Consider the following 25,453-nt stretch of genomic DNA (forward strand, 5'->3'; position numbering starts at 1 on the left):
TCTCTCGAGAACCGACATCGTTTACATATGGAAAATGGCGGTAATAACCATTATGAATGATGACGTTATTAACGTCATCATTCATAACAGATGTCCTGATTGGTCACAAGGAACATATCGACCAATCAACTACGGCGTAATATAAACTACGTCTCGAATCTTGATTTAGGGTCGGAAAAAAAACGGAAAAACGGGAGATATTTTTTTCTTCTTCCCGAGATTAAAAAAGACGGAATTCCGACTTTAGACGGAAAAATCACATGCCTGCAAATAGGTGAAATTAGATCATCTCTCGGTACACGAGTGTGCCGCAACACAGTGGTTGAAAAACACTGTCTTAGATCACCAAATTGTGACCTTGGTTGTCAAATCCTGGTTACAACCCTGTTCATAACACTTCCTTTTATGGAGCATGTTACAATCCTCTATTAGGTTGGGTATGAAGTGTATCAAAATATTTTTGCTCTGCAGAGGTCAGTTATTACTGCATTCAAACATAACGACAAATGAAGTATGAGCCACTAAATGCAACATTGTGTGTTATCACTGAGACCTCAGCTCAGGTCCAGCAGAATGTGGACCAAAATGTGTGAGAAATAGTTGCATTGGTGTATCGCCATTCATTGATGCAAAAGTGTTAGTGCGGTAATGTGAGAACAAAGAGACCAGAGCAGGAATTCAAAAAGAGTGCTGCACCCATGGAGAATGAAAGTGCAAAAGGGAATGACAAATGAAAAGAGCACATGCAGTAAAGTGTGAGTAACAGAGGGCAAAAAAGCAGAATAAACTCAAGAGTCCTCGCCTTAACCACATGGAGATGGACTGCTGGCCGACTCGTAACCACAACACGGGCCGCCTCCTTGTGGGCTTTGAAAATGTAATTTCTGCGAATTAATCAGAGCCACATTAGACGCTTTGATGGCAGCCTGGCAGAAAATAGCCTGTGCGCCTCTTTGTAGTGCGCCGCTTAATGCAAGCGAGCCAGAAATGAAAGGAGCCATAACCTCCATGGCGATGTGTTCTAAGGCTTTGAGGGAGCTCCTTGGTTTAAAAAAGCCATTCATATGTTGCTGCTGCACCTTAAGCATGTCTGCAAAACAGAACAGACCAAAATGTCATGAGAAGTGTTTTTTTTTTATTGGAAACAGTACCGTATTTTCCGCACTATAAGGCGCACCGGATTATTAGCCGCACCTTCAATGAATGGCATATTTCATAACTTTGTCCACCAATAAGCCGCCCCGGACTATAAGCCGCGCCTACGCTGCGCTAAAGGGAATGTCAAAAAAACAGTCAGATAGGTCAGTCAAACTTTAATAATATATTAAAAACCAGCGTTCTAACAACTCTGTTCACTCCCAAAATGTACGCAAATGTGCAATCACAAACATAGTAAAATTCAAAATAGTGCAGAGCAATAGCAACATAATGTTGCTCGAACGTTAATGTCACAACACACAAAATAAACATAGCGCTCACTTTCTGAAGTTATTCTTCATTCGTAAATCCTTCGTCTTCGGTGTCCGAAGTGAAAAGTTGGGCAAATTTACGATCCACTGGCAGATGTTGGCGTCGTCTGGCGCTGCCTCCTCGTCTTAGTGAAGGTGTGTTCACCTTCTGTCATCCATTGTTCCCACGCAGTTAGCAGTCTAGCTTCGAATGCCCTGTTGACACCAATATCTAGCGGCTGGAGGTCTTTTGTCAATCCACCCGGAATGACGGCGAGTATTGAATTAAGCGCGTAAGCGTGTCTCTCAATGTGCTGTTATGAGCTAGCAAATATAACAACTACACTACCCAGCATGCAACGATAGTTACGAGCATGCGCGGTAGCCCTGAGAAGCGTTGTTGTATGCTGGGAGTTAGAATGTGGTTATGAGCACGCTGTGAGTAAACGTTGAGAACTCAGTTAACACGCCTCGTCTGCATTATTTATAATTAGACAGACAACACACTTAATAGGAGCCATTTTGGGGTCTTTACATAAACACACAAATGGAAATGAAACGTCACATATCCCAGCATGCACCGCGCGCTTCTTCTACGGGGAAAAAAGATGGCGGCTGTTTACCGTAGTTGCGAGACCTAAACTTTATGAAAATGAATCTTAATATTTATCCATATATAAAGCGCACCGGGTTATAAGGCGCACTGTCAGCTTTTGAGAAAATTTGTGGTTTTTAGGTGCGCCTTATAGTGCGGAAAATACGGTAAAAGTGACCACACACCTGCATAATCCAATGAGATGCAAATACATACCTTTTCAAAGACAATAAGGAAAATAATTCTGCTAAAATGTTTTTTTTTTGGTTGGGTAACTGTCGAGCGCTGGAAAATGGGCCAAAAGAGAATAAATCTTGACTATTTGATTTGCATATTGAAAATAAAAAAATACTTATCTGTAATCACATGTCCTTATTTTTCTAGCAAATATTGCATGACTTACTGGTAAAATATACTGTGCAAATTTCAAGAAAAAAGCTTTCGCGTTAAAAGAAGAAAGCGAAAACATGGATCCCAGATTATTTGTTCACTTTTGTGGAGTTTTACACCCCAATTTCCGTGTTTTTGTTGCAAACAACAAAGGAAACCAATTAAATTATCCAAATTACAAGACAAAAGCCTAATGTTAGGAGAGCAAATGTATTTTAAGTGAAACAAAGTTACTAGAAAAGATAGCAGGGGAGCTGAGATTTGCTTATTTTGTGTTGTTAGGGCTGTCAAATGAGAATTTCTTAATCAGGATGTCGGGACTCCTGATGACATTTTGAGACATTTTATACAACTACAGCACCAGAAATGTGCTGCTGAAGCTAGTGCGTTTTTTTAATTGTTCGTAAGGGTCCCCCCTTACGACATTTTAGCAATTTTTTTTTTCTGTAAAATATGCATTTTCTTCCATTTTTAGGTTGTGTCGGGACTCCTGATGACGTTTTGAGACATTTTATACAACTACAGCACCAGAAATGTGCTGCTGAAGCTAGTCCGTTTTTTTTAAATTTTTCGTAAGGGTCCCCCCTTACGACATTTTAGCAATTTTTTTTTTCTGTAAAAAGTGCATTTTCTTCCATTTTTAGGTTGTGTCGGGATTCCTGATGATGTTTTGAGACATTTTATACAACTACAGCACCAGAAATGTGCTGCTGAAGCTAGTCCGTTTTTTTGAATTTTTTTGTAAGGGTCTCCCCTTACGACATTTTAGCAAAACTTTTTTTCCACAAAATATGCATTTTCTTCCATTTTTAGGTTGTGTCGGAACTCCTGATGACGTTTTGAGACATTTTATACAACTACAGCACCAGAAATGTGCTGCTGAAGCTAGTCCGTTTTTTTTTAATTTTTCGTAAGGGTCCCCCCTTACGACATTTTAGCAAAACATTTTTTCCACAAAATATGCATTTTCTTCCATTTTTAGGTTGTGTCGGAACTCCTGATGACGTTTTGAGACATTTTATACAACTACAGCACCAGAAATGTGCTGCTGAAGCTAGTCCGTTTTTTGAATTTTTCGTAAGGGTCCCCCCTTACGACATTTTAGCAATTTTTTTTTCCTGTAAAATATGCATTTTCTTCCATTTTTAGGTTGTGTCGGGACTCCTGATGACGTTTTGAGACATTTTATACAACTACAGCACCAGAAATGTGCTGCTGAAGCTAGTCCGTTTTTTTGAATTTTTCGTTAGGGTCCCCCCTTACGACATTTTAGCAAAGTTTTTTTTCTGTGAAATATGCATTTTCTTCCATTTTTAGGTTGTGTCGGGACTCCTGATGACGTTTTGAGTCATTTTATACAACTACAGCACCAGAAATGTGCTGCTGAAGCTCGTCCGTTTTTTTGAATTTTTCGTAAGGGTCCCCCATTACGACATTTTAGAAAAAAAAATTGTTTCCCGTAAAACCTTTTTTTTTCTTCCATTTTCAGATTGTAAGGGGACTCTTGATGACGTTTTGAGACAATTTATACAACTACAGCACCAGAAATGTGCTGCTGAAGCTAGTCCGTTTTTTTGAATTTTTCGTAAGCCCTTACGACATTTTAGCAAAACATTTTTTCCGCAAAATATGCATTTTCTTCCATTTTTAGGTTGTGTCGGGACTCCTGATGACGTTTTGAGACATTTTATACAACTACAGCACCAGAAATGTGCTGCTGAAGCTAGTCCGTTTTTTTCAATTTTTCGTAAGGGTCCCCCCCTTACGACATTTTAGCAATTTTTTTTTTCTGAAAAACCTTTTTTTTCTTCTATTTTTAGGTTGTGTCGGGACTTTTGATGACGTTTTGAGACATTTTATACAACTACAGCACCAGAAATGTGCTGCTGAAGCTAGTGCGTTTTTTTAAATTTTTCAAAAGGGTCCCCCTTACGACATTTTAGCAAAACATTTTTTCCGCAAAATATGCATTTTCTTCCATTTTTAGGTTGTGTCGGGACTCCTGATGACGTTTTGAAACATTTTATACAACTACAGCACCAGAAATGTGCTGCTGAAGCTAGTCCGTTTTTTTGAATTTTCGTAAATTTACGAAATTTTAGCAAAAATTTTTTTCCGTAACACCTTTTTTTTTCTTTCATTTTCAGGTTTTCGGATTAATCACATTTTGGAATTCGGATTAATCATGATTAATCACAGGTAATTTGCTTTAAAATAAAAAAAACATTTGTAGACAAATGCATTTTTTTTCAGAATGTCATCCAGGAACCTTTTTAAACGTTGTACTGTCATGTATTTGCACAAAGCCAAGTCAAAATTTTATCCTAAGTCCTTTCAGGCTGAATTTTGGAGGGAAATTTGCCAGCAAGCACACCAGTCGGAGTCTCCTCACTCATTGTTGTAATGACGTATGCATTGATCAGATCACTGACCGAATAGCGGTTAAGGTAAAAGAGCTTGTACGCTCAAAATAAACTGCATGAATAATCTGCTGTAAGTGTGTGTTAATGATTAATGCAACATTTTTTTTGTGACGAATCACGAGTTAACTCAATAGCCTTTTTTTCTCACATTTTCTTTATATTTGGTAATTGCAGGAATTTGTGGGATAGTGAATATCTTTTAAGGACTTTGTACTGAGGCGAATGTCTTGATTGTAGTGTTTTATTAACGTGGTTATGGTGTTGAACTTCACTTCTTTAAAAAAAAAAAAAAAGACCAACATTTTGACTACTATAGAGGAACAAATCATTCGAAAAACATCTCAATTACACACATTACCGGTACTCTAATTGTATGCATCTCTGACAGTATCAATTACCAGGTGAATTATAGTCTTTGTAAAGGCTGAATTTTAACTAATTGGCACATGACAAAAAGTGGAAATCTAAACTAGTTTGAGAATTTTTTTCTGTTTTAGATTTAGGTTATTTCTATATAATTCCGAAAACATATTACTTTCAAAGGCCCAAGAGGTCTAACATAGAAATGTTTTTTCAATTATCACCTTTGATAGAGTTTAGAGCAGGGGTGTCAAACTCATTTTAGATCGGGGGCCACATGGAGAAAAATCTACCCCCAAATGGGCCGGACTAGTAAAATCACGGCATAACTTAAAAATAAAGACAACTTCAGATTATTTTCGTTGTTTAAAAATAGAACAAGCACATTCTGAAAATGTACAAATCATAACGTTGTTTTTTTTTTACACTTACATGTTGCAGTTAATAGTATTCTATCTTTATTTGTCATTATTTATACTTTCTGAATAAATGATGTGACAATGTTCATCAGTTAAACCATTGGTGTTAATTTTTAATCTATCAAGATAAAATCATTATTTTACATATGTAGCATCATCTACAAAGATACAAATAATTGCTATTGCGACATCTAGTGGACACATTTAGAACAGCAGTTTCTTTCATTAAAAAATGTTGGCTCATTTGTATTGCCGTACGTTTGACACCCCTTGATTAGATATTTAATTACTTGGATTTCCACTTTTGTAATTGTTTCCTCGGATCGTTTGCACTTCCACGCTAACAAACCAACATTCTCTTTGGTCAAGAGTCGCCGTTGGCAGGCGACTGTGCAGCGGCCTGCAGGGTCCTCCGGGCCATCTCCAGGACTCCTTCCCGTGTCCTGTTCCCGCCAATGAAGCCAGAGGCATGGACAAAGATGCAGCCCTCGATGCCACTGAGCTTTGACAGGTCTTGGTCACGGACGCCGCGCCACTCCTCCAGCAGGGACAGCCTGGCACAGGAAGACAAGACGGCTGAGTTTGCATACAGATGAACACGATTCACTTGTTGTTGACACACGCCGCCATGTATAAAAAGTGTTTTGACTGCATGTCAGCAGAGCTTCCTGATGTGCAGGTAACCGGCCGGAAACATCACATGGCCTCGATCAGCCTCTGCAAAAATAGGCCAACAGAAGCAATCAGCTTTATTCTTCTCCTCCAGTAATGTGGAAAATCCCAGACCGGCACAGCCATTGGCGAGGAGCCACTGGGGTACGCCGTCAATCAGGGGAAAGATTGTCTGGGAGAGGGTTGACCTTACCGACATGGTGTGTCTCTGAAGGGAACGCACGCAGGAGGAAAATTATATTAAAAAGGAGAGCAGCTCGTTTGCCTCCAACCAGTACAGTATGAAAGGGCCATTTATCTAAATCAGGGGTATCAAACGTACGGCCACGGGCCTGATCTGGTTTTATCCGGCCCGCATGATGAGTTTGCCAAATTTAAAATTAGCGTTTTTTTGTTTTTTTTGGGAACGAAAGAAACTGCTGTTTTAAATGTGTCCACTGGATGCCACAATAACAATTCTGTTAGGCAAGCAAACGGTTTATACCGGGGCCAAGCAAAAGGTACACAGTAAAGGGTGACTGTGGCTCCTCCTCCTCGACCCACATGAAACTTAAAACCTGCCGTTTTGCGTCTCCTGCTTCGAACACATGGTCATTTGGCACCCTTGTTAACCCAAAATGTCTGTCAAACATGAGAAAAGTGAACTTAACCCTTTTGAATAGTTTTTACCTCTGTTTCTTACGTTTTGTTGAGTTCGCACTGGATTGATACGAGGAGATGACAAAGGAGGTGTTTGATACCTAGAAGAGTTTACATGTTGGGTTTTTGTTCAATCCCAGAAAGACTGTGATTTAAAGTTTAATCCTGGCTTTGTACAAACCCCGTTTCCATATGAGTTGGGAAATTGTGTTAGATGTAAATATAAACGGAATACAGTGATTTGCAAATCATTTTCAACCCATATTCAGTTGAATATGCTACAAAGACAACATATTTGATGTTCAAACTGATAAAAAAAAATGTTTTGCAAATAATCATTAACTTTAGAATTTGATGCCAGCAACACGTGACAAAGAAGTTGGGAAAGGTGGCAAAAAATACTGATAAAGTTGAGGAATGCTCATCAAACACTTATTTGGAACACCCCACAGGTGTGCAGGCTAATTGGGAACAGGTGGGTCCCATGATTGGGTATAAAAACAGCTTCCCAAAAAATGCTCAGTCTTTCACAAGAAAGGATGGGGCGAGGTACACCCCTTTGTCCACAACTGCATGAGCAAATAGTCAAACAGTTTAAGAACAACGTTTCTCAAAGTGCAATTGCAAGAAATTTAGGGATTTCAACATCTACGGTCCATAATATCATCAAAAGGTTCAGAGAATCTGGAGAAATCACTCCACGTAAGCGGCAAGGCCGGAAACCAACATTGAATGACCGTGACCTTCGATCCCTCAGACAGCACAGTATCAAAAAAAGACGTCAATCTCTAAAGGATATCACCACATGGGCTCAGGAACACTTCAGAAAACCACTGTCACTAAATACAGTTTGTCGCTACATCTGTAAGTGCAACTTAAAGCTCTACTATACAAAGTGAAAGCCATTTATCAACAACATCCAGAAACGCCGCCGGCTTCTCTGGGCCCGAGATCATCTAAGATGGACTCATGCAAAGTGGAAAAGTGTTCTGTGGTCTGACGAGTCCACATTTCAAATTGTTTTTGGAAATATTCGACATCGTGCCATCCAGACCAAAGAGGAAGCGAACCATCCAGACTGTTATCGACGCAAAGTTCAAAAGCCAGCATCTGTGATGGTATGGGGGTGCATTAGTGCCCAAGGCATGGGTAACTTACACATCTGTGAAGGCACCATTAATGCTGAAAGGTACATACAGGTTTTGGAACAACATATGCTGCCATCTAAGCGCCGTCTTTTTCATGGACGCCCCTGCTTATTTCAGCAAGACAATGCCAAGCCACATTCAGCACGTGTTACAACAGCGTGGCTTCGTAAAAAAAAGAGCGCGGGTACTCTCCTGGCACGCCGGCAGTCCAGACCGGTCTCCCATCGAAAATGTGTGGCGCATTATGAAGCGTAAAATACGACAGCGGAGACCCCGGACTGTTGAACGACTGAAGCTCTACATAAAACAAGAATGGAAATAATTCCACTTTCAAAGCTTCAACAATTAGTTTCCTCTGTTCCTAATCATTTATTGAGTGTTGTTAAAAGAAAAGGTGATGTAACACAGTGGTGAACATGGCCCTTTCCCAACTACTTTGGCACGTGTTGCAGCCATGAAATTCTAAGTTAATTATTTGCAAAAAAAAAAATAAGTTTATGAATTTGAACATCAAATATCTTGTCTTTGTAATGCATTCAATTGAATATGGGTTGAAAAGGTTTTGCAAATCATTGTATTCCGTTTATATTTACATCCAACAAAATTTCTAAACTCCTATGGAAACGGGGTTTGTAGATACACTGAGACCAAGTCCAAGCTCATTGTGTTTTTGAAACTGCACCAATTTCCTCAGAATTTTCAACAAATTTGAAGTGTTTTGTCCAGAGTATTATTTGTGATTTGTACGGTTTCAGAATGTGTGTGTTCTATTTTTGGCCAAATTAAAACAAAGAAAACAACCTGAAGTTGCCTTTATATTTAACTTATGCCATGATTTTACTATTCCGGCCCATTTGGGAATAGATTTTCCTCCATGCGGCCCCTGAGCTAAAATGAGTTTGACGCCCCTGATCCAAATAGTCTTTAAACGCTTCTTTCTGTGTTACCTTTTTTTATTCCCTGCGGAGAATGTCTTCAAACTTAAAAATGTCAAGACAACCCCATGTTCTGCTCTGTTGACAAATAACTGATGCTTGATGAAAAGTAGGAATAGTGTAAATAGTGCACAATATAATTGTGTCGATAAACCAAACTATCGCGATATTTAACTTTGCGATACAATTATTGAAATGCTCTTGCCGCTCATGAGGGTTTTTTGCTGCTATAAACTTTTATCGTTCCTTCTCAGAGAGTCAAGTCACTGCTTGCGTGGGGTCAAGGAGACAGATACAGCCACCAGTGCACTTTAATGCTTTCATCAACATGCATGAACAACACTGAGAAAACATTAAACCAGGATTTGTGTCAACCAGTCATTTTACACACACAAGCACACACTCCCAACTAAGTATACTGATAATGAAGCGATATCATAAAAAGTATCAGATTATACCATCTTGCATCTAAAATCTCTGATAAAAGCACTTCGAGACAAGCAAAGCCAGTTGAAGGGGATCTGCACTTTTTGGGGGGATTTTCCCTACCATCAACAATCCTTGTGTTAAGTTAAAGTTAAAGTACCACTGATAGTCACACACACACTAGGTGTGGTGAAATTACCCTCTGCATTTGACCCATCCCCTTGTTCCATCCCCTAGGACAGGGGTCGGCAACCCGCGGCTCCGGAGCCGCATGCGGCTCTTTGATCACTCTGATGCGGCTCAGCTGCACACTTGCCGACCCTCCCGATTTTCCCGGGAGATTTCCGGATTTCGGTGCCTCTCGCAGAAAACTCCCGATTTTCCTGAGAGATTTCCGGATTTTCCGCACTATAAGGCGCACCTAAAAACCACACATTTTCTCAAAAGCTGACAGTGCGCCTTATAACCCGGTGCGCTTTATATATGGATTAATATTAAGATTCATTTTCATAAAGTTTCGGTCTCGCAACTACGGTAAACAGCCGCCATCTTTTTTCCCCGTAGAAGAGGAAGTGCTTCTTCTTCTACGCAAGCAACCGCCAAGGTAAGCACCCGCCCCCATAGAACAGGAAGCGCTTCTTCTTCTACTGTAAGCAACCACCCGCCCGCGTAAAAGAAGAAGAAGCGCGCGAATATTACGTTTCATTTCCTTTGTGTGTTTACATCTGTAAAGACCACAAAATGGCTCCTACTAAGCGACAGGGATCCGGTTCATGAAAAGACGCAATCTCTCCATCCGCACACGGATTACTATTTCACAGCAACTGCCTAAAGACTTTCAAGAAAAGCTGGCTACTTTCCGTGCATATTGTAAAAACAAGATAGCTGAAAAAAAGATCCGGCCAGAGAACTTTATCAACATGGACGAGGTTCCACTGACTTTTGATATTCCTGTGAACCGCACCGTGGATACAACGGGAGCACGTACGGTGAATATTCGCACCACAGGGAATGAGAAGTCATCCTTCACTGTGGTTCTAGCTTGCCATGCTAATGGCCAGAAACTTCCACCCATGGTGATATTCAAAAGGCAGACCTTGCCAAAAGAGACCTTTCCAGCCGGCGTCATAAAAGCTAACTCGAAGGGATGGATGAAGAAAAGATGAGCGAGTGGTTAAGGTAAGTTTACGCGAAGAGGCCGGGTGGCTTTTTTCACGCAGCTCCGTCCATGTTGATATACGACTCCGTGCGCGCCCACATCACGCTGGTTTTTAATATATTATTAAAGTTTGACTGACCTGACTGTTTTTTTGACATTCCTTTAGCGCAGTTAGATGCGGCTTATAACACGGGGCGTCTTATAGGTGGACAAAGTTTTGAAATATGCCGTTCATTGAAGGCGCGGCTTATAACCCAGGGCGCCTTATGGTGCGGAAAATACGGTACTTTACTACCTCTGATGCTAATCTATGTCAAGTTGAAACATGGTAACAATTTACAGTAGCAGGTGTTTACATGCAGATAAAGTGACAGCAGGGATGGCCAATCACAGGGTGGCAAGAAATGGAGAAGATAAGCAATGAGCAGTTGGGCACTATAAAGGAAAAAAGGCTTCCGCTTGAATGTATAACAAAATAACCACCAGTGTAAATGCCGTATTGAAGGCAAAAACACAAGTTCTCCCTTCACATGGCAGCCCATGTGCCATCATTTCAGCCTGAGGAGTAAAAAGAGGAAGGCAAGGCACAGTCCTAATCCCTGTTAAGTGAATCAAATGGCCGAGCGCTCCATTGTATGGCTGTAAGTCAGATGAATGGAAAAGGTCAACAGGGTGGGTAATGAGGGAAGGAGTGGGAGGGTATGTTATGACAGGTCAGGAAGCTGCGATTCTCCTGATTACTGCTCTAAATATGAGTCCACAATTAGCTGTGCAGCAGAGAGCTACACTATACTGTACAAGTCAAAGATGTAGGGCAGGTTCCTGCGGCGGTCTTTCCAGGAAGAGAGGTGTATTTTTTTCCTCCTTCGCTTCGTATATCTGCCAAACTGCACACCTCCTCCATGTAATATATCACCAGGAAGGTGGGACTGCTTTCCTCTTCCTCGCTCACATTTTTACTGGCAATGTGATGCTGATAAAAATAGAACTCTCACCACCCCTCCCCTCCCCTTAGGTGTAGCAACAGGGACACAGGTGATAACAACACACCTTTTGCAGAGTCGACAGCTACATACAGAGAGGATGCGTGCTGCCCATCTATCTGGACTAATGGTTTATTTGTGCGTGTGTGTGTGTGTGTGTATATACACACACACACACACACACACACACACACACACACACACACACACACACACACACACACACACACACACACACACACACACACACACACACACACACACACACACACACACACACACACACACACACACACACACACACACACACACAGGTAAAAGCCAGTAAATTAGAATATTTTTAAAAACTTGATTTATTTCAGTAATTGCATTCAAAAGGTGTAACTTGTACATTATATTTATTCATTGCACACAGACTGATGCATTCAAATGTTTATTTCATTTAATTTTGATGATTTGAAGTGGCAACAAATGAAAATCCAAAATTCCGTGTGTCACAAAATTAGAATATTACTTAAGGCTAATACAAAAAAGGGATTTTTAGAAATGTTGGCCAACTGAAAAGTATGAAAATGAAAAATATGAGCATGTACAATACTCAATACTTGGTTGGAGCTCCTTTTGCCTCAATTACTGCGTTAATGCGGCGTGGCATGGAGTCGATGAGTTTCTGGCACTGCTCAGGTGTTATGAGAGCCCAGGTTGCTCTGATAGTGGCCTTCAACTCTTCTGCGTTTTTGGGTCTGGCATTCTGCATCTTCCTTTTCACAATACCCCACACATTTTCTATGGGGCTAAGGTCAGGGGAGTTGGCGGGCCAATTTAGAACAGAAATACCATGGTCCGTAAACCAGGCACGGGTAGATTTTGCGCTGTGTGCAGGCGCCAAGTCCTGTTGGAACTTGAAATCTCCATCTCCATAGAGCAGGTCAGCAGCAGGAAGCATGAAGTGCTCTAAAACTTGCTGGTAGACGGCTGCGTTGACCCTGGATCTCAGGAAACAGAGTGGACCGACACCAGCAGATGACATGGCACCCCAAACCATCACTGATGGTGGAAACTTTACACTAGACTTCAGGCAACGTGGATCCTGTGCCTCTCCTGTCTTCCTCCAGACTCTGGGACCTCGATTTCCAAAGGAAATGCAAACCAAACCAACCCAAACCATCAGTGATGGTTTGGGGTGCCATGTCATCTGCTGGTGTCGGTCCACTCTGTTTCCTGAGATCCAGGGTCAACGCAGCCGTCTACCAGCAAGTTTTAGAGCACTTCATGCTTCCTGCTGCTGACCTGCTCTATGGAGATGGAGATTTCAAGTTCCAACAGGACTTGGCGCCTGCACACAGCGCAAAATCTACCCGTGCCTGGTTTACGGACCATGGTATTTCTGTTCTAAATTGGCCCGCCAACTCCCCTGACCTTAGCCCCATAGAAAATCTGTGGGGTATTGTGAAAAGGAAGATGCAGAATGCCAGACCCAAAAACGCAGAAGAGTTGAAGGCCACTATCAGAGCAACCTGGGCTCTCATAACACCTGAGCAGTGCCAGAAACTCATAGACTCCATGCCACGCCGCATTAACGCAGTAATTGAGGCAAAAGGAGCTCCAACCAAGTATTGAGTATTGTACATGCTCATATTTTTCATTTTCATACTTTTCAGTTGGCCAACATTTCTAAAAATCCCTTTTTTGTATTAGCCTTAAGTAATATTCTAATTTTGTGACACACGGAATTTTGGATTTTCATTTGTTGCCACTTCAAATCATCAAAATTAAATGAAATAAACATTTGAATGCATCAGTCTGTGTGCAATGAATAAATATAATGTACAAGTTACACCTTTTGAATGCAATTACTGAAATAAATCAAGTTTTTCAAAATATTCTAATTTACTGGCTTTTACCTGTATATATATATATATTAGGGGTGTAACGGTACGTGTATTTGTATTGAACCGTTTCGGTACGGGGGTTTCGGTTCGGTGGTGTACCGAACGAGTTTCCACACGGACATATTAAGTAGCGTAACGCACGTTGTGTAAACGATGCACACCGAGGCACAACACACGGCATGCTAGCAGCTAACGGGCTACGATAGACTGACCATACGTCCTCTTTTCACCGGACATGTCCTCTTTTGCGGGGAGTTTCTTAAATGCCTCAAATGTCCGGCATTTTGAGTTAGGGTTGCGTGTATTTTCAACGTTCGTTCAGGGTTAAGAAGGGGTTAAAAACAAAACAAATTGTGCGCGCAGCAGCATTCGTGAGGGATGGGCAGAGACAGAGAGAGCGAGAGAGTTATAATAAACGCGCATGCATCGTCAGGCTCTGCTTTTTATCCATAGATTTATCAGATTTAATTTTTTATTATCTTTCGCAGGGGTGTCAAAAGTGTGCCCCGGAGGCCATTTGCGGCCCACAGCTAATGTTTTAAAGGCCCACGACACATTCTAAAAATACTATTAAAATAAACAAAAACATAACAAAAGTGAAATTAAAAAGCTTAAAGCTGAAATGTAATTTAGAAAAAGTTGCAATGTTGACTAATAAAACAAAGCTGTTTTTTTTTTCTTTCAAACTGTCATTGCTCAAAACATAATATTGAATCAAAATCAATGTTATTATGAATTATTGACCTATCCAAGGTTCCGATTACTTCACATCAAATATTCCACTAAGAAAAATATTGTTGGTTGAAGATTTTGCAAATTTGGTAAATAAATAACCCAAAATTTTATATTTTGTTGTTTTCTTACTGTACCAAAAATGAACCGAACCGTGACCTATAAACCGAGGTACGTACCGAACCGAAATTTTTGTGTACAGTTACACCCTTAATATATATACATACATGCATACATACACACACACACACACATTATATATATATATATATATATGTGTGTGTAGCTTCTCGTTCAATGAGTTTTCTTTATTTTCATGACTATTGTAGATTGTCACATCAAAACTATGAATGAACACGTGGAGTTATGTAGTTAACAAAAAAAAGGTGAAATAACTGAAAACATGTTTTATATTCTAGTTTCTTCAAAATAACCACCCTTTGCTCTGATTACTGCTTTGCACACTCTTGGCATTCTCTCCATGAGCATCAAGAGATGGTTTTCACTTCACAGTAGTGCTGGGCGATATGACGATACATATTTCTATTTTTATCGTTTCAAGCGATAGGCTGTATTTTGCCTGGGTCATTACACTTCAGGCATTTCTCACTCGTTCTTGTCTCTCCTTCTCAGAGAGACATAAAACATACGTCACATACTGTCGCACCTGCAACGTCATACGCTCCCGCGGAGCAGAGCGGTAGCGGCATGGGTAACGTTAGCTGTGCTGCTAGCGGAGTGGTGCGAGTGGTAATAAGAGAGAAAGAAGGTGCGAATCTGGTAACAAATGAAGAAGAATTAATTTCCAAGAAAAACAGCACGGGGTCCATCGTCTGGCCATCGTCTATCATGAATTGATTAACGTGGATCCCGACTTAAACAATTTGAAAAACGTACTCGGGTATTACCATTTAGTGGTCAATTGTACGGAATATGTACTGCACTGTGCAATCTACTAATAAAAGTTTCAATCAATCAATCAATGGCGGTGGTTTGGCTTCAAGCGGGAAGATGTTAAACAGACAACCGTAATATGTCAAGTATGCAGCAAAAGAGTTGCTACAAAAAGTAGCAGCACTACTAATTTGTAGCATCAATTGAAAAGTCACCCACTAGAGAATGAAGAGTGCTTGAAACTCTGCATGTCAACATCTACGATCGGTGCCACATCAACAAAATGACCCAATTGAGCCTGGCGTCTTCCATTTCCAGATCAACATCGTATGAAAAAAATAGTCAACAGAAGGAGATAACGTGCGCAGTAACCTACAGCATAGCGAAGGACATACAATATTTGATTTCCTATTATGCAGCTCATTTTTATTTGACAGTTATTGAAATATCTTGTGTGACATCATGCACAAAAGTGCACATTATTTGTTTTAAACTATTGTAGTGGCGTTCTGTACAAAAAGTGAACTTTAATTTAGTGTTGTTTTGATATGTCATCTTAGTGACATCATGCACAAAAGTGCACTAATAGCTTGTTTTAAAATGTCTCTGACAATCTTGCACTTTCTGTTTTGGAAATGACATGAAGGTTTGTGCCTTTGCTTAATAACTGTTTAATAAATACAGTTTTGGTTAATTGACTTAGTTGTGATTTCCCTCTCTGCATGAAAGTTTAAAATGAGCATGTATTAATGAAGTATGAACAAGAATGTTTTAATGTAGACACACAGAATCATCATACTGCTGTGATTATATGCATCAAGTGTTCATTCAAGGCTAAGGCAAAATATCGAGATATATACACTGCACTTAAATGTAGAGTATATGTAGAATTTTTTATATTATTAATATATTATATATTATATATATTATATTATTTATTATTATTATTGTCTATTGTGAGCGAACTGTGGTGCTGAATTTCCTCCAGGGATCAATAAAGTACTTTCTATTCTATTCTATATCGTGTATCGTGACATGGCCTAAAAATATCGAGATAATAAAAGGCCATATCGCCCAGCCCTACTTCACAGTTATACATATATACTGTACATATATACATACTGTACATACATACATAGATATGTATGTATATACGGACATATATATGCATACATACATACATACATACATACTTTTATATATATATATACATATACACATACATACACACAGTATATACATACATATATACATACTGTACCTACATATATATATACACATATATACAGTATATACATACATATATACATATACATACACATATACACATACATATATATACATATATACTGTACATATATATATGTGTATATACACTGTACAGACACACACACAAACATATATTTCTATATATACACCCGAGCCGTTGTTCTTTTCTCACTGGAGCGCCATGCCAACCGTCCCGTGTTTGCATTAAATTAAAGCTTCACTGCCTTAATCAGCCGCCTGTCTTTAGAGTTGAATAGGCACCGCCACCTGATGAGATTCTGCAGCGGAGTGGAAAGGAGTGTGGGGAAAGAGATGAGGTTACGTGCGAAAGGTGAGGCGGCCAGATAGGAAAGCTGATGGCGGGAGGGGAGGATTGATGGCAAAAACAGGCAAGATTGACTAAGAAAAGGTTGATAGTAGACTATTTGTATCAGTGAGTCGAGAGTGGAATGACGGGGTTCTTTAGGAAATGGGGGATGATGGTGAAAATGGAAGTGCCAAGTAACAGACCATCCACCCTTCTTCCCATGACTGGCATTGTATCATTACAACAGGAGGATGACGGCACACGGTTGGCTGGGTTTACAATTTTATCTTGTATGCATGCAAGCTGGGAGTGTAACAGTACAGGCCAAGAAGAAGCCAGAGCTGAAAAACAGTTTTTGCCATTAAACTCTATGTGTGAATGTTGAGTGTGAATGTTGTCTGTCTATCTGTGTTGGCCCTGCGATGAGGTGGCGGCTTGTCCAGGGTGTACCCCGCCTTCCGCCCGATTGTAGCTGAGATAGGCCCCAGCACCCCCTGCGACCCCGAAGGGAATAAGCGGTAGAAAATGGATGGATGGATGGATGGAAGGTCAACAATAGAACAAGCTGTCTTTCCATATATTAATTTACTATTTATTATTGGCCTTCCACCACAGGCAAATTTGGAGTTAACTTCTCTATGTTTGTGAGGAGCAGGTAAAATGGATCGATTCTTATATACATTATGATAGGGAATTATACAAATCTGACTCAATGGAAAAACATCCAAATATCGATTATTTAATTATGTTGAATAAAGTTATACAGACAGAACTGGCATGGGTATACACAGAACAAAATAGCAGGAGGAGACGAGAAATCATGCTAATCGTTAAGCTAGCTTGAATGTGAAGTAATGAAACAAAATAATTAGCGCTTTGTACCTTTTAACTGAAGTCCATCCATCTATTTCCTACCGCTTGTCTCTTTTGGTGCTGGAGCCTATCTCAGCTGCATTCAGGCGGAAGGCGGGGTACACCCTGGACAAGTCGCCACCTCATTGCAGGGCCAGCACAGATAGACAGACAACATTCACACTCACATTCACACACTCGGGCCAATTTAGTGTTGCCAGTCAAGTCATTTTACTTTAAAAGTGCCACTTCAGCTTTTTCTTATGTTACACTTTCCATCTCTGCGCAGATGTCATTGCCAATGTGTGCTTTGTAATGCCCATATTACATGTAGGGTTGTAAAAATATGTTGGTACCGGTATCAAAATGTATTTAGAAACTTTACGATACTTTTCAAAATAAAGGGGACCACAAAAAATATTATTTTGGCGTTGTTTTTATGCTCACAGATCCTCCTGTGCAGTACAGCGTTGCACACAAGTTCAAACCAGCAACCACACAACCCCTCTGACCCATAATCAAAAACGCTAGTTAATTGGCTAAAGGCTCAACATTAGCTGGCATCCTTAACACTAAAGAGACGAGACACTAACAAGTGACGAGAATTAGGGCTGGGCGATATTGCCTTTTTTTGATATTGCGATATTTTAAGGCCATATCGCGATACACGATATATATCTCGATATTTTGCCTTAGCCTTGAATGAACACTTGATGCATATAATCACAGCAGTATGATGATTCTATGTGTCTACATTAAAACATTCTTCTTCATACTGCATTAATATATGCTACTTTTAAACTTTCATGCAGAGAAGGAAATCACAACTAAAAAAATCACTCTTTTTTTCATACGGTGTTGGTCTGGAAATGTTTGCCTCGGCATTTTGATGGTGTGGACGTGTGGCACCGAACGATGTTGACGTAAGCACTCTTCATTGTCTAGCGGATGACTTCAAATGATGCTACAAATTAGCAGTGTAGCCGAGTGTCCTGGGTTCGCCTATACAGTGTACTTATCTAATAAAATAATAAACGGGAGACAATAGAGCAGGTTCAGTAGCCACCGCTTCTTTAATGTCAACCACACACACCCTACGTCACAGCCCTACGGCTACTCTGGAGGGACAAAACTCCTCTTTACTAACACACTACGGTAACTTGGGACACCCTGAACTGTTTGTTACAGCAGTAATGCTACTTTTTATAGCAACGCTTTTTCCCCACACTTGACAAATTACGTTTGTCTGTTCGTCATATTCCCACTTGAAGCCAAACCACCGCCAGACGATTGACCCCCTGCTGTTTTTCTTGGGAATTAATTATTCCTTCATTTGTTACCAGATTTGCACCTTCTTTCTCTCGTATTACCGCTAGCATCACAGCTAACGTTAGCCATGCTGCTACCTCTCTGCTCGGGGAGGGCGTATACGTATGTGACGAATGTCGTGACAGTATGTGATGTGTGTAAGAAGGTGCGCTTGCTGTCTGTGAGAAGGAGAGACAGGAAAGAGTGAGAAGAGCCTGTAGTTTAATGCCTGCAGCTAAAAGCAACTGCGTGAGAACGTAAACTCGATATCACGATATAGTATTTTTCTATATCGCAGAGAGACAACCCCGCGATATATCACGTATATCGATATATCGCCCAGCCCTAACGAGAATGAGCGGCCCTGGTCTATGGTAAGGAGCTATTTTAGCTTATTTTAGGGCTGCAGCACAGTGAATACTGTAAGGCAGTGGTTCTCAAATGGGGGTACTTGAAGGTATGCCAAGGGGTACGTGAGATTCTTTTTAAATATTCTAAAAATAGCATCAATTCAAAAATCCTTTATAAATATATTTATTGAATAATACTTCAACAAAATATGAATGTAAGTTCACGAACTGAACATCAAATCAAGTAGTCTATTCCATTCATTACCATAAACCCAGAGTTTCCCCCATGCCATGATGGTTTGACCCTCACTAAAATGTCTGTCAAAAAGAACTGTGAAAAGAAATGCAACAATGCAATATTCAGTGTTGACAGCTAGCTTTTTTGTGGACATGTTCCATAAATATTGATGTTAAAGATTTCTTTTTTTGTGAAGAAATGTTTAGAATTAAGTTCATGAATCCAGATGGATCTCTATTACAATCCCCAAATAAGGCACTTCAAGTTGATGATTACTTCTATGTGTAGAAATCTTTATTTATAATTGAATCACTTGTTTATTTTTCAACAAGTTTTTAGTTATTTGTATATCTTTTTTTCCAAATAGTTCAAGAAAGACCACTACAAATGAGCAATATTTTGCACTGTTATACAATTTAATAAATCAGAAACTGATGACATAGTGCTGTATTTTACTTCTGTATCTCTTTTTTTCAACCAAAAATGCTTTGCTCTGATTAGGGGGTACTTGAATTAAACAAATGTTCACAGGGGGTACATCACTGAAAAAAGGTTGGGGACCACTGCTGTAAGGCATAGTTACAGGCTATGCTAAAATTACCATGTTTGGCAATACTAGCTGTGTATCTCTAATTGTTCTACTGACTAATCAGCCGAATCAAAGAGGTTTATGTTACATTTAAAAGGATCACTACAGCCATGTCTACCTAAGTAGGTATCGTAGTGGAAAAGTGCCGTGACTAAGCAGATGCAAACAACACCAAAGGAGGAAAACAAATATTTTTTGTTTTTATTTTTCCAGAGTAAATAGACACATTGTGTCTAAGAGGAGACTGAGGGCAGCAAGAAAAGGGACCGATGCAGCAACGCAGACTGTGTGGTGTATATACCACAATATCCATACTTAAGGGACAACAATAGGTTAAGCTCACGCCAGCATTTGTGTTTATTTGTTGTCAATTAAAGCAGCGTAACCTCATAAGATACAATGACCACAAGCAGTTGTTGACGTCAACCAACAGATGTAAGATTCCTCTCAAGCCAAACAAGTACTTTGCAGTGAAAGAAGAGCATAACTAACCGTCTACGGTTTCTTTGTTTTAACACTAGGGGTGGGCTCAATCAACATTTTGCAATATAATTTAAATGTGTTTGTTATCTGAACAACACAAACAATATAAATTCCTTATAGCATGTCAGAGATTGTAATTAAATTATCCACTGCTCCACAGAAAGGGGTGGGTGTGTATTGGGAAGTGGGGTGTGTGTAGAAAATAGAGGTCACGGCAATAATAACGCCGCAGAAAATAAGTAATTGCATGCTGTGTGTTTTGAGCTTGGGGCGGGAAGTAAAGGGATAAGATTCAGAATGTCTGACAGCAAGTTAATTTAATAAACACTTGCATCTGCTGAAAATGTTGTATATGAGAGACACTTTTTTTTGTGGTCTGGATGCATAAATGTAGTGACAAAACAGTGTTATGAGTGAGCGCAAAAATGCACCAGACAGATGTGCATGCCACTTTTCTTTGAAATCCATTCAATCACTTACACAAAAACATGCATGCCCAAAGCAATGTAAGCACATATGATGAATAATTTACTGTCTATTATGTACAACTTAGTTGATCGAAAGATTACATTATATGGGACTTAAAATGAATGTTGTCTTTACTGACTTATAAAGGTTGTTACAATGTTGGATACTAGTGTTAAACAATGCCAGTATGTTAAATCATAAGGTTCATGCATTTTGGTGTGAGTGAGCACGCTGTTTTGGATGCCTCCGTTTGCGGGGTTTTGCAGTCTGGCTACGTCGTGAAGTTGGAGCGAGGTGGAAGCAATTAATTAGACATTAAGTCAAGCTCTCAGCCAGAGGTGGCTGGATAAACTCCCCCTCTGCTTAAAGCTATGAGGAAACACAAAAAATAGTATTACTTTCAGGTAATATCGTGATCTGCTCGATCTGAGAGTGTATACGTGTACCTATTAGTGTTACCGATACCAATATTTTGGTACCGCTACCAAAATTATTTGGATACTTTTCGAAATAAAGGGAACCACAAAAAATTGCATTATTGGCTTTATTTTAAAGGGGAACATTATCACCAGACCTATGTAAGCGTCAATATATACCTTGATGTTGCAGAAAAAAGACCATATATTTTTTTAACCGATTTCCGAACTCTAAATGGGTGAATTTTGGCGAATTAATCGCCTTTCTATTATTCGCTCTCGGAGCGATGACGTCACAACGTGACGTCACATCGGGAAGCAATCCGCCATTTTCTCAAACACATTACAAACACAGAGTCAAATCAGCTCTGTTATTTTCCGTTTTTTCGACTGTTTTCCGTACCTTGGAGACATCATGCCTCGTCGGTGTGTTGTCGGAGGGTGTAACAACACGAACAGGGACGGATTCAAGTTGCACCAGTGGCCCAAAGATGCGAAAATGGCAAGAAATTGGACGTTTGTTCCGAACACTTTACCGACGAAAGCTATGTTACGACAGAGATGGCAAGAATGTGTGGATATCCTGCGACACTCAAAGCAGATGCATTTCCAACTGGACTGGACAGATCAGCTTTCAGGAAAAGAGAGCGGATGAGGGTATGTCTACAGAATATATTAATTGATGAAAACTGGGCTGTCTGCACTCTCAAAGTGCATGTTGTTGCCAAATGTATTTCATATGCTGTAAACCTAGTTCATAGTTGTTAGTTTCCTTTAATGCCAAACAAACACATACCAATCGTTGGTTAGAAGGCGATCGCCAAATTCGTCCTCGCTTTCTCCCGTGTCGCTGGCTGTCGTGTCGTTTTCGTCGGTTTCGCTTGCATACGGTTTAAACCGATATGGCTCAATAGCTTCAGTTTCTTCTTCAATTTCGTTTTCGCTACCTGCCTCCACACTCCAACCATCCGTTTCAATACATGCGTAATCTGTTGAATCGCTTAAGCCGCTGAAATCCGAGTCTGAATCCGAGCTAATGTCGCTATACCTTGCTGTTCTATGCGCCATGTTTGTTTGTATTGGCATCACTGTGTGACGTCACAGGAAAATGGACGGGTGTTTATAACGATGGTTAAAATCAGGCACTTTGAAGCTTTTTTTAGGGATATTGCGTGATGGGTAAAATTTTGAAAAAAACTTCGAAAAATAAAATAAACCACTGGGAACTGATTTTTAATGGTTTTAAGCCTTCTGAAATTGTGATAATGTTCCCCTTTAACCAAAAATCTTACGGTACATTAAACATATGTTTCTTATTGCAAGTTTGTCCTTAAATAAAATAGTGAACATAGAAGACAACTTGTCTTTTAGTAGTAAGTAAACAAACAAAGACTCCTAATTAGTCTGCTGATGTATGCAGTAACATATTGTGTCATTTATCATTTTATTATTTTGTCAACATTATTAAGGACAAGTGGTAGAAAATGGAAATATTAATCTACTTGTTCATTTACTGTTAATATTTGCTTACTTTCTGTTTTAACATATTCCATCTACATTTCTGTTAAAATGTAATAATCACTTATTCTTCTGCTGTTTGATACTTTACATTAGTTTTGGATGATACCACAAATTTGGGTATCGATCCGATACCAAGTAGTTACAGGATCATACATTGGTCATATTCAAAGTGCTCATGTGTCCAGGGACATATTTACTGAGTTTATAAACATAATATAAATTTAAAAAAACAACTAAAGATGTTGTGATGCCAAAAAAATTGACGTAATCATAGTAGTATCGACTAGATACGCTACTGTACTTGGTATAATTAGAGTGGATGTTAGATGTAGATCCACCAATGGAGTTTGTTTACATTTTGACGCCGGTGAGCTACGGTGTGTAGTGAAGCATGTTTAGCTATTCCTCATCTTCCAGTGATAATGATACTTGTAAGAAACTTACTTTATTTGTCACCATGGAGGCCGGGATTAGTGATTTAGAAGTAGAGCTAAAACACTGCCGACTGGGGATGGACTTTAGCCATGTCTTAAAGCACCTCTTCCTGAGGGCGTTTCAGTGTTATAACTTCACCTTTATCTTTACTTTTTAAGCCAAAATGTGTCCGTTCTCCCTTTTCTGTCTACACACTGTCTGCTTGTAAGTACTCCGTGTGTGTGCACTGCGGAACATGCTCGTCTGCTCGTAAACCAGCAATGACACGAAGTGACGACGACGGGGGCGATTATGATTATGATTCTTTAGTATCGCGGCACTATACTAATACTGGTACTGGTATACTGTACAACCCTAGTACCTATTGTGACCGGGTGAATCTATACATCTATGTTAGGGGGAAAAAAGCGGTGACGACTTCAAGATACAGGTGAAACTAAGAATTAGAATAACGTGCAAAAGTGTGTTTTTGTCAGTAATTCAACTTTAAAGCTAATATGTGAATAGCCTTTATTTGCTATAATTTTGATGATCATGGCTTACAGTTAAAAAAAAATTAAAATTCCTGAAATTCTTAATTCAAAGTTTTAAGATCACGTCACACCTCAAACACATCAAAATTATATCAAATGAAGGCTTGGAATATCTTGAAATGCATGCCATGAGCCTATGCCATACATTACATTCACACTAATCTTTGTCAATTGTTTCACCTGTATATATTTAAACAGGGTATATTTTCAAAAGATAAGTTACGATACTTTTGGAGAGGGTGGTGTGTAGTTTCATTTACAATCTAGGAATGCCTCGACATATTTTTTCTCAGCTTTGGTCAGTATGGTCCACTGTGGTCAGTTGTAATACGCGTTTCCTCCACGTGTGTCAGTAAAAACAATATTAAACAAAGAGAAGAAGTCTCAATCCAAAGTCATAGAGAAGTTTCATATTATGACTTTTTTTTTTTTTTTTTTTACATGTAAAACACTTTCTTGCGGTCTACATAACATGTAATGGTGGTTCTTTGGTCAAAATGTTGCATAGATTATGTTTTACAGACCATCTTCATGCCACTTTCTGACAGTCGCTTCAGGATTCTGTTCTTATTTGCGTAGCCCCACTTCGACTGAGTCTTCTTCCCAACCATCTTTGTTGTAGTATTTAGCGCTTCTGTAGCAAGTCTACAGACAGATAAGTTAGAACTATACGCTAATTTGCATTAGGAATGGCAGCAGCGTAGGATGCATGCGCATGTACGAGCCAGTCTGCCCCACAACCCGAAGATAAAGAAATGGAAGGAACTTATTGACTACACCGTTGAACTACAACAGAGGACTCGCGCAAAGCTCTTCGGCAAACTGCTACCATACTGAATATGGAGATATCCGCCGATGTCACCAATGGGAATCACATCAATTGTGCAAATGCCGAACGGCAGTATGAAGGAAGGCAAGATTATTTTACATATCTGCCATGCCTCCACGTTTTGATTTAAAATGTTCATACTTATGCAGACTCCAAATAAACAAAAACAGGTACCAATAGGTAAGAAACATTGGTTTTGCATAATAGGTCCCCTTTGTGCGTAAAAATTATGACTATAGTGGTAAAGGTTTATTTTTATTCGCGCTTAAATATTTACTTTTTTAAAGAAACATATATTCTTATCATTTATTATTAACCTAGGTTATTGTAGCACTGCGTTATTGTATGTCAATTTATTTTTCATCAGTTTATATGAGCCCCTCTTTTGAAGTATATTTGATCAGGGTTTTTTGTGTTTAGCCTGACCTAAGCCTGAATAATATTTGTGATTTACAAATGGTTTCATATCATTCGACAACGTGTATCCTGTTAAACTCTAAGTAGGTTAGATATCCTTGTTGAATACAATTAAAATCAAGAGTAGGAAAAATTCAGTGTTAATATGTAAGTGGACCCCGGGCCCTCTGTAGTGGAAAAGTTGGGCCCTGAGGTCAAAAAGGTTAAGAGCCTCTGATCTAGACCACAAGGAAGTGTTTTAAAAATGTCAAATAAAGTCATCGTATATCATTTAACTGTATATTAACTAAAAATTGAGTTATATTTGTATTTCACTACTTGGC

General features: G+C 39.5%; 1 protein-coding gene across 1 annotated transcript in view; it reads right to left on the reverse strand.

The window, feature by feature from the left end:
* Nucleotides 1–2,134: 2,134 nt before the first annotated feature.
* The window catches only part of myg1 (myg1 exonuclease), a 102,768-nt gene continuing 79,449 nt past the window's right edge, over nucleotides 2,135–25,453 (reverse strand). Inside the window, exon 7 of the mRNA XM_061937715.2 lies at nucleotides 2,135–6,189. Coding sequence (XP_061793699.1) covers nucleotides 6,000–6,189 — 190 coding nt within the window. The 3' untranslated portion in view covers nucleotides 2,135–5,999. The remainder of the gene's footprint in view (nucleotides 6,190–25,453) is intronic.

The sequence above is a fragment of the Nerophis lumbriciformis genome, linkage group LG03 (assembly GCF_033978685.3).
Source record: "Nerophis lumbriciformis linkage group LG03, RoL_Nlum_v2.1, whole genome shotgun sequence".
Taxonomy (NCBI): Eukaryota; Metazoa; Chordata; class Actinopteri; order Syngnathiformes; family Syngnathidae; genus Nerophis; species Nerophis lumbriciformis.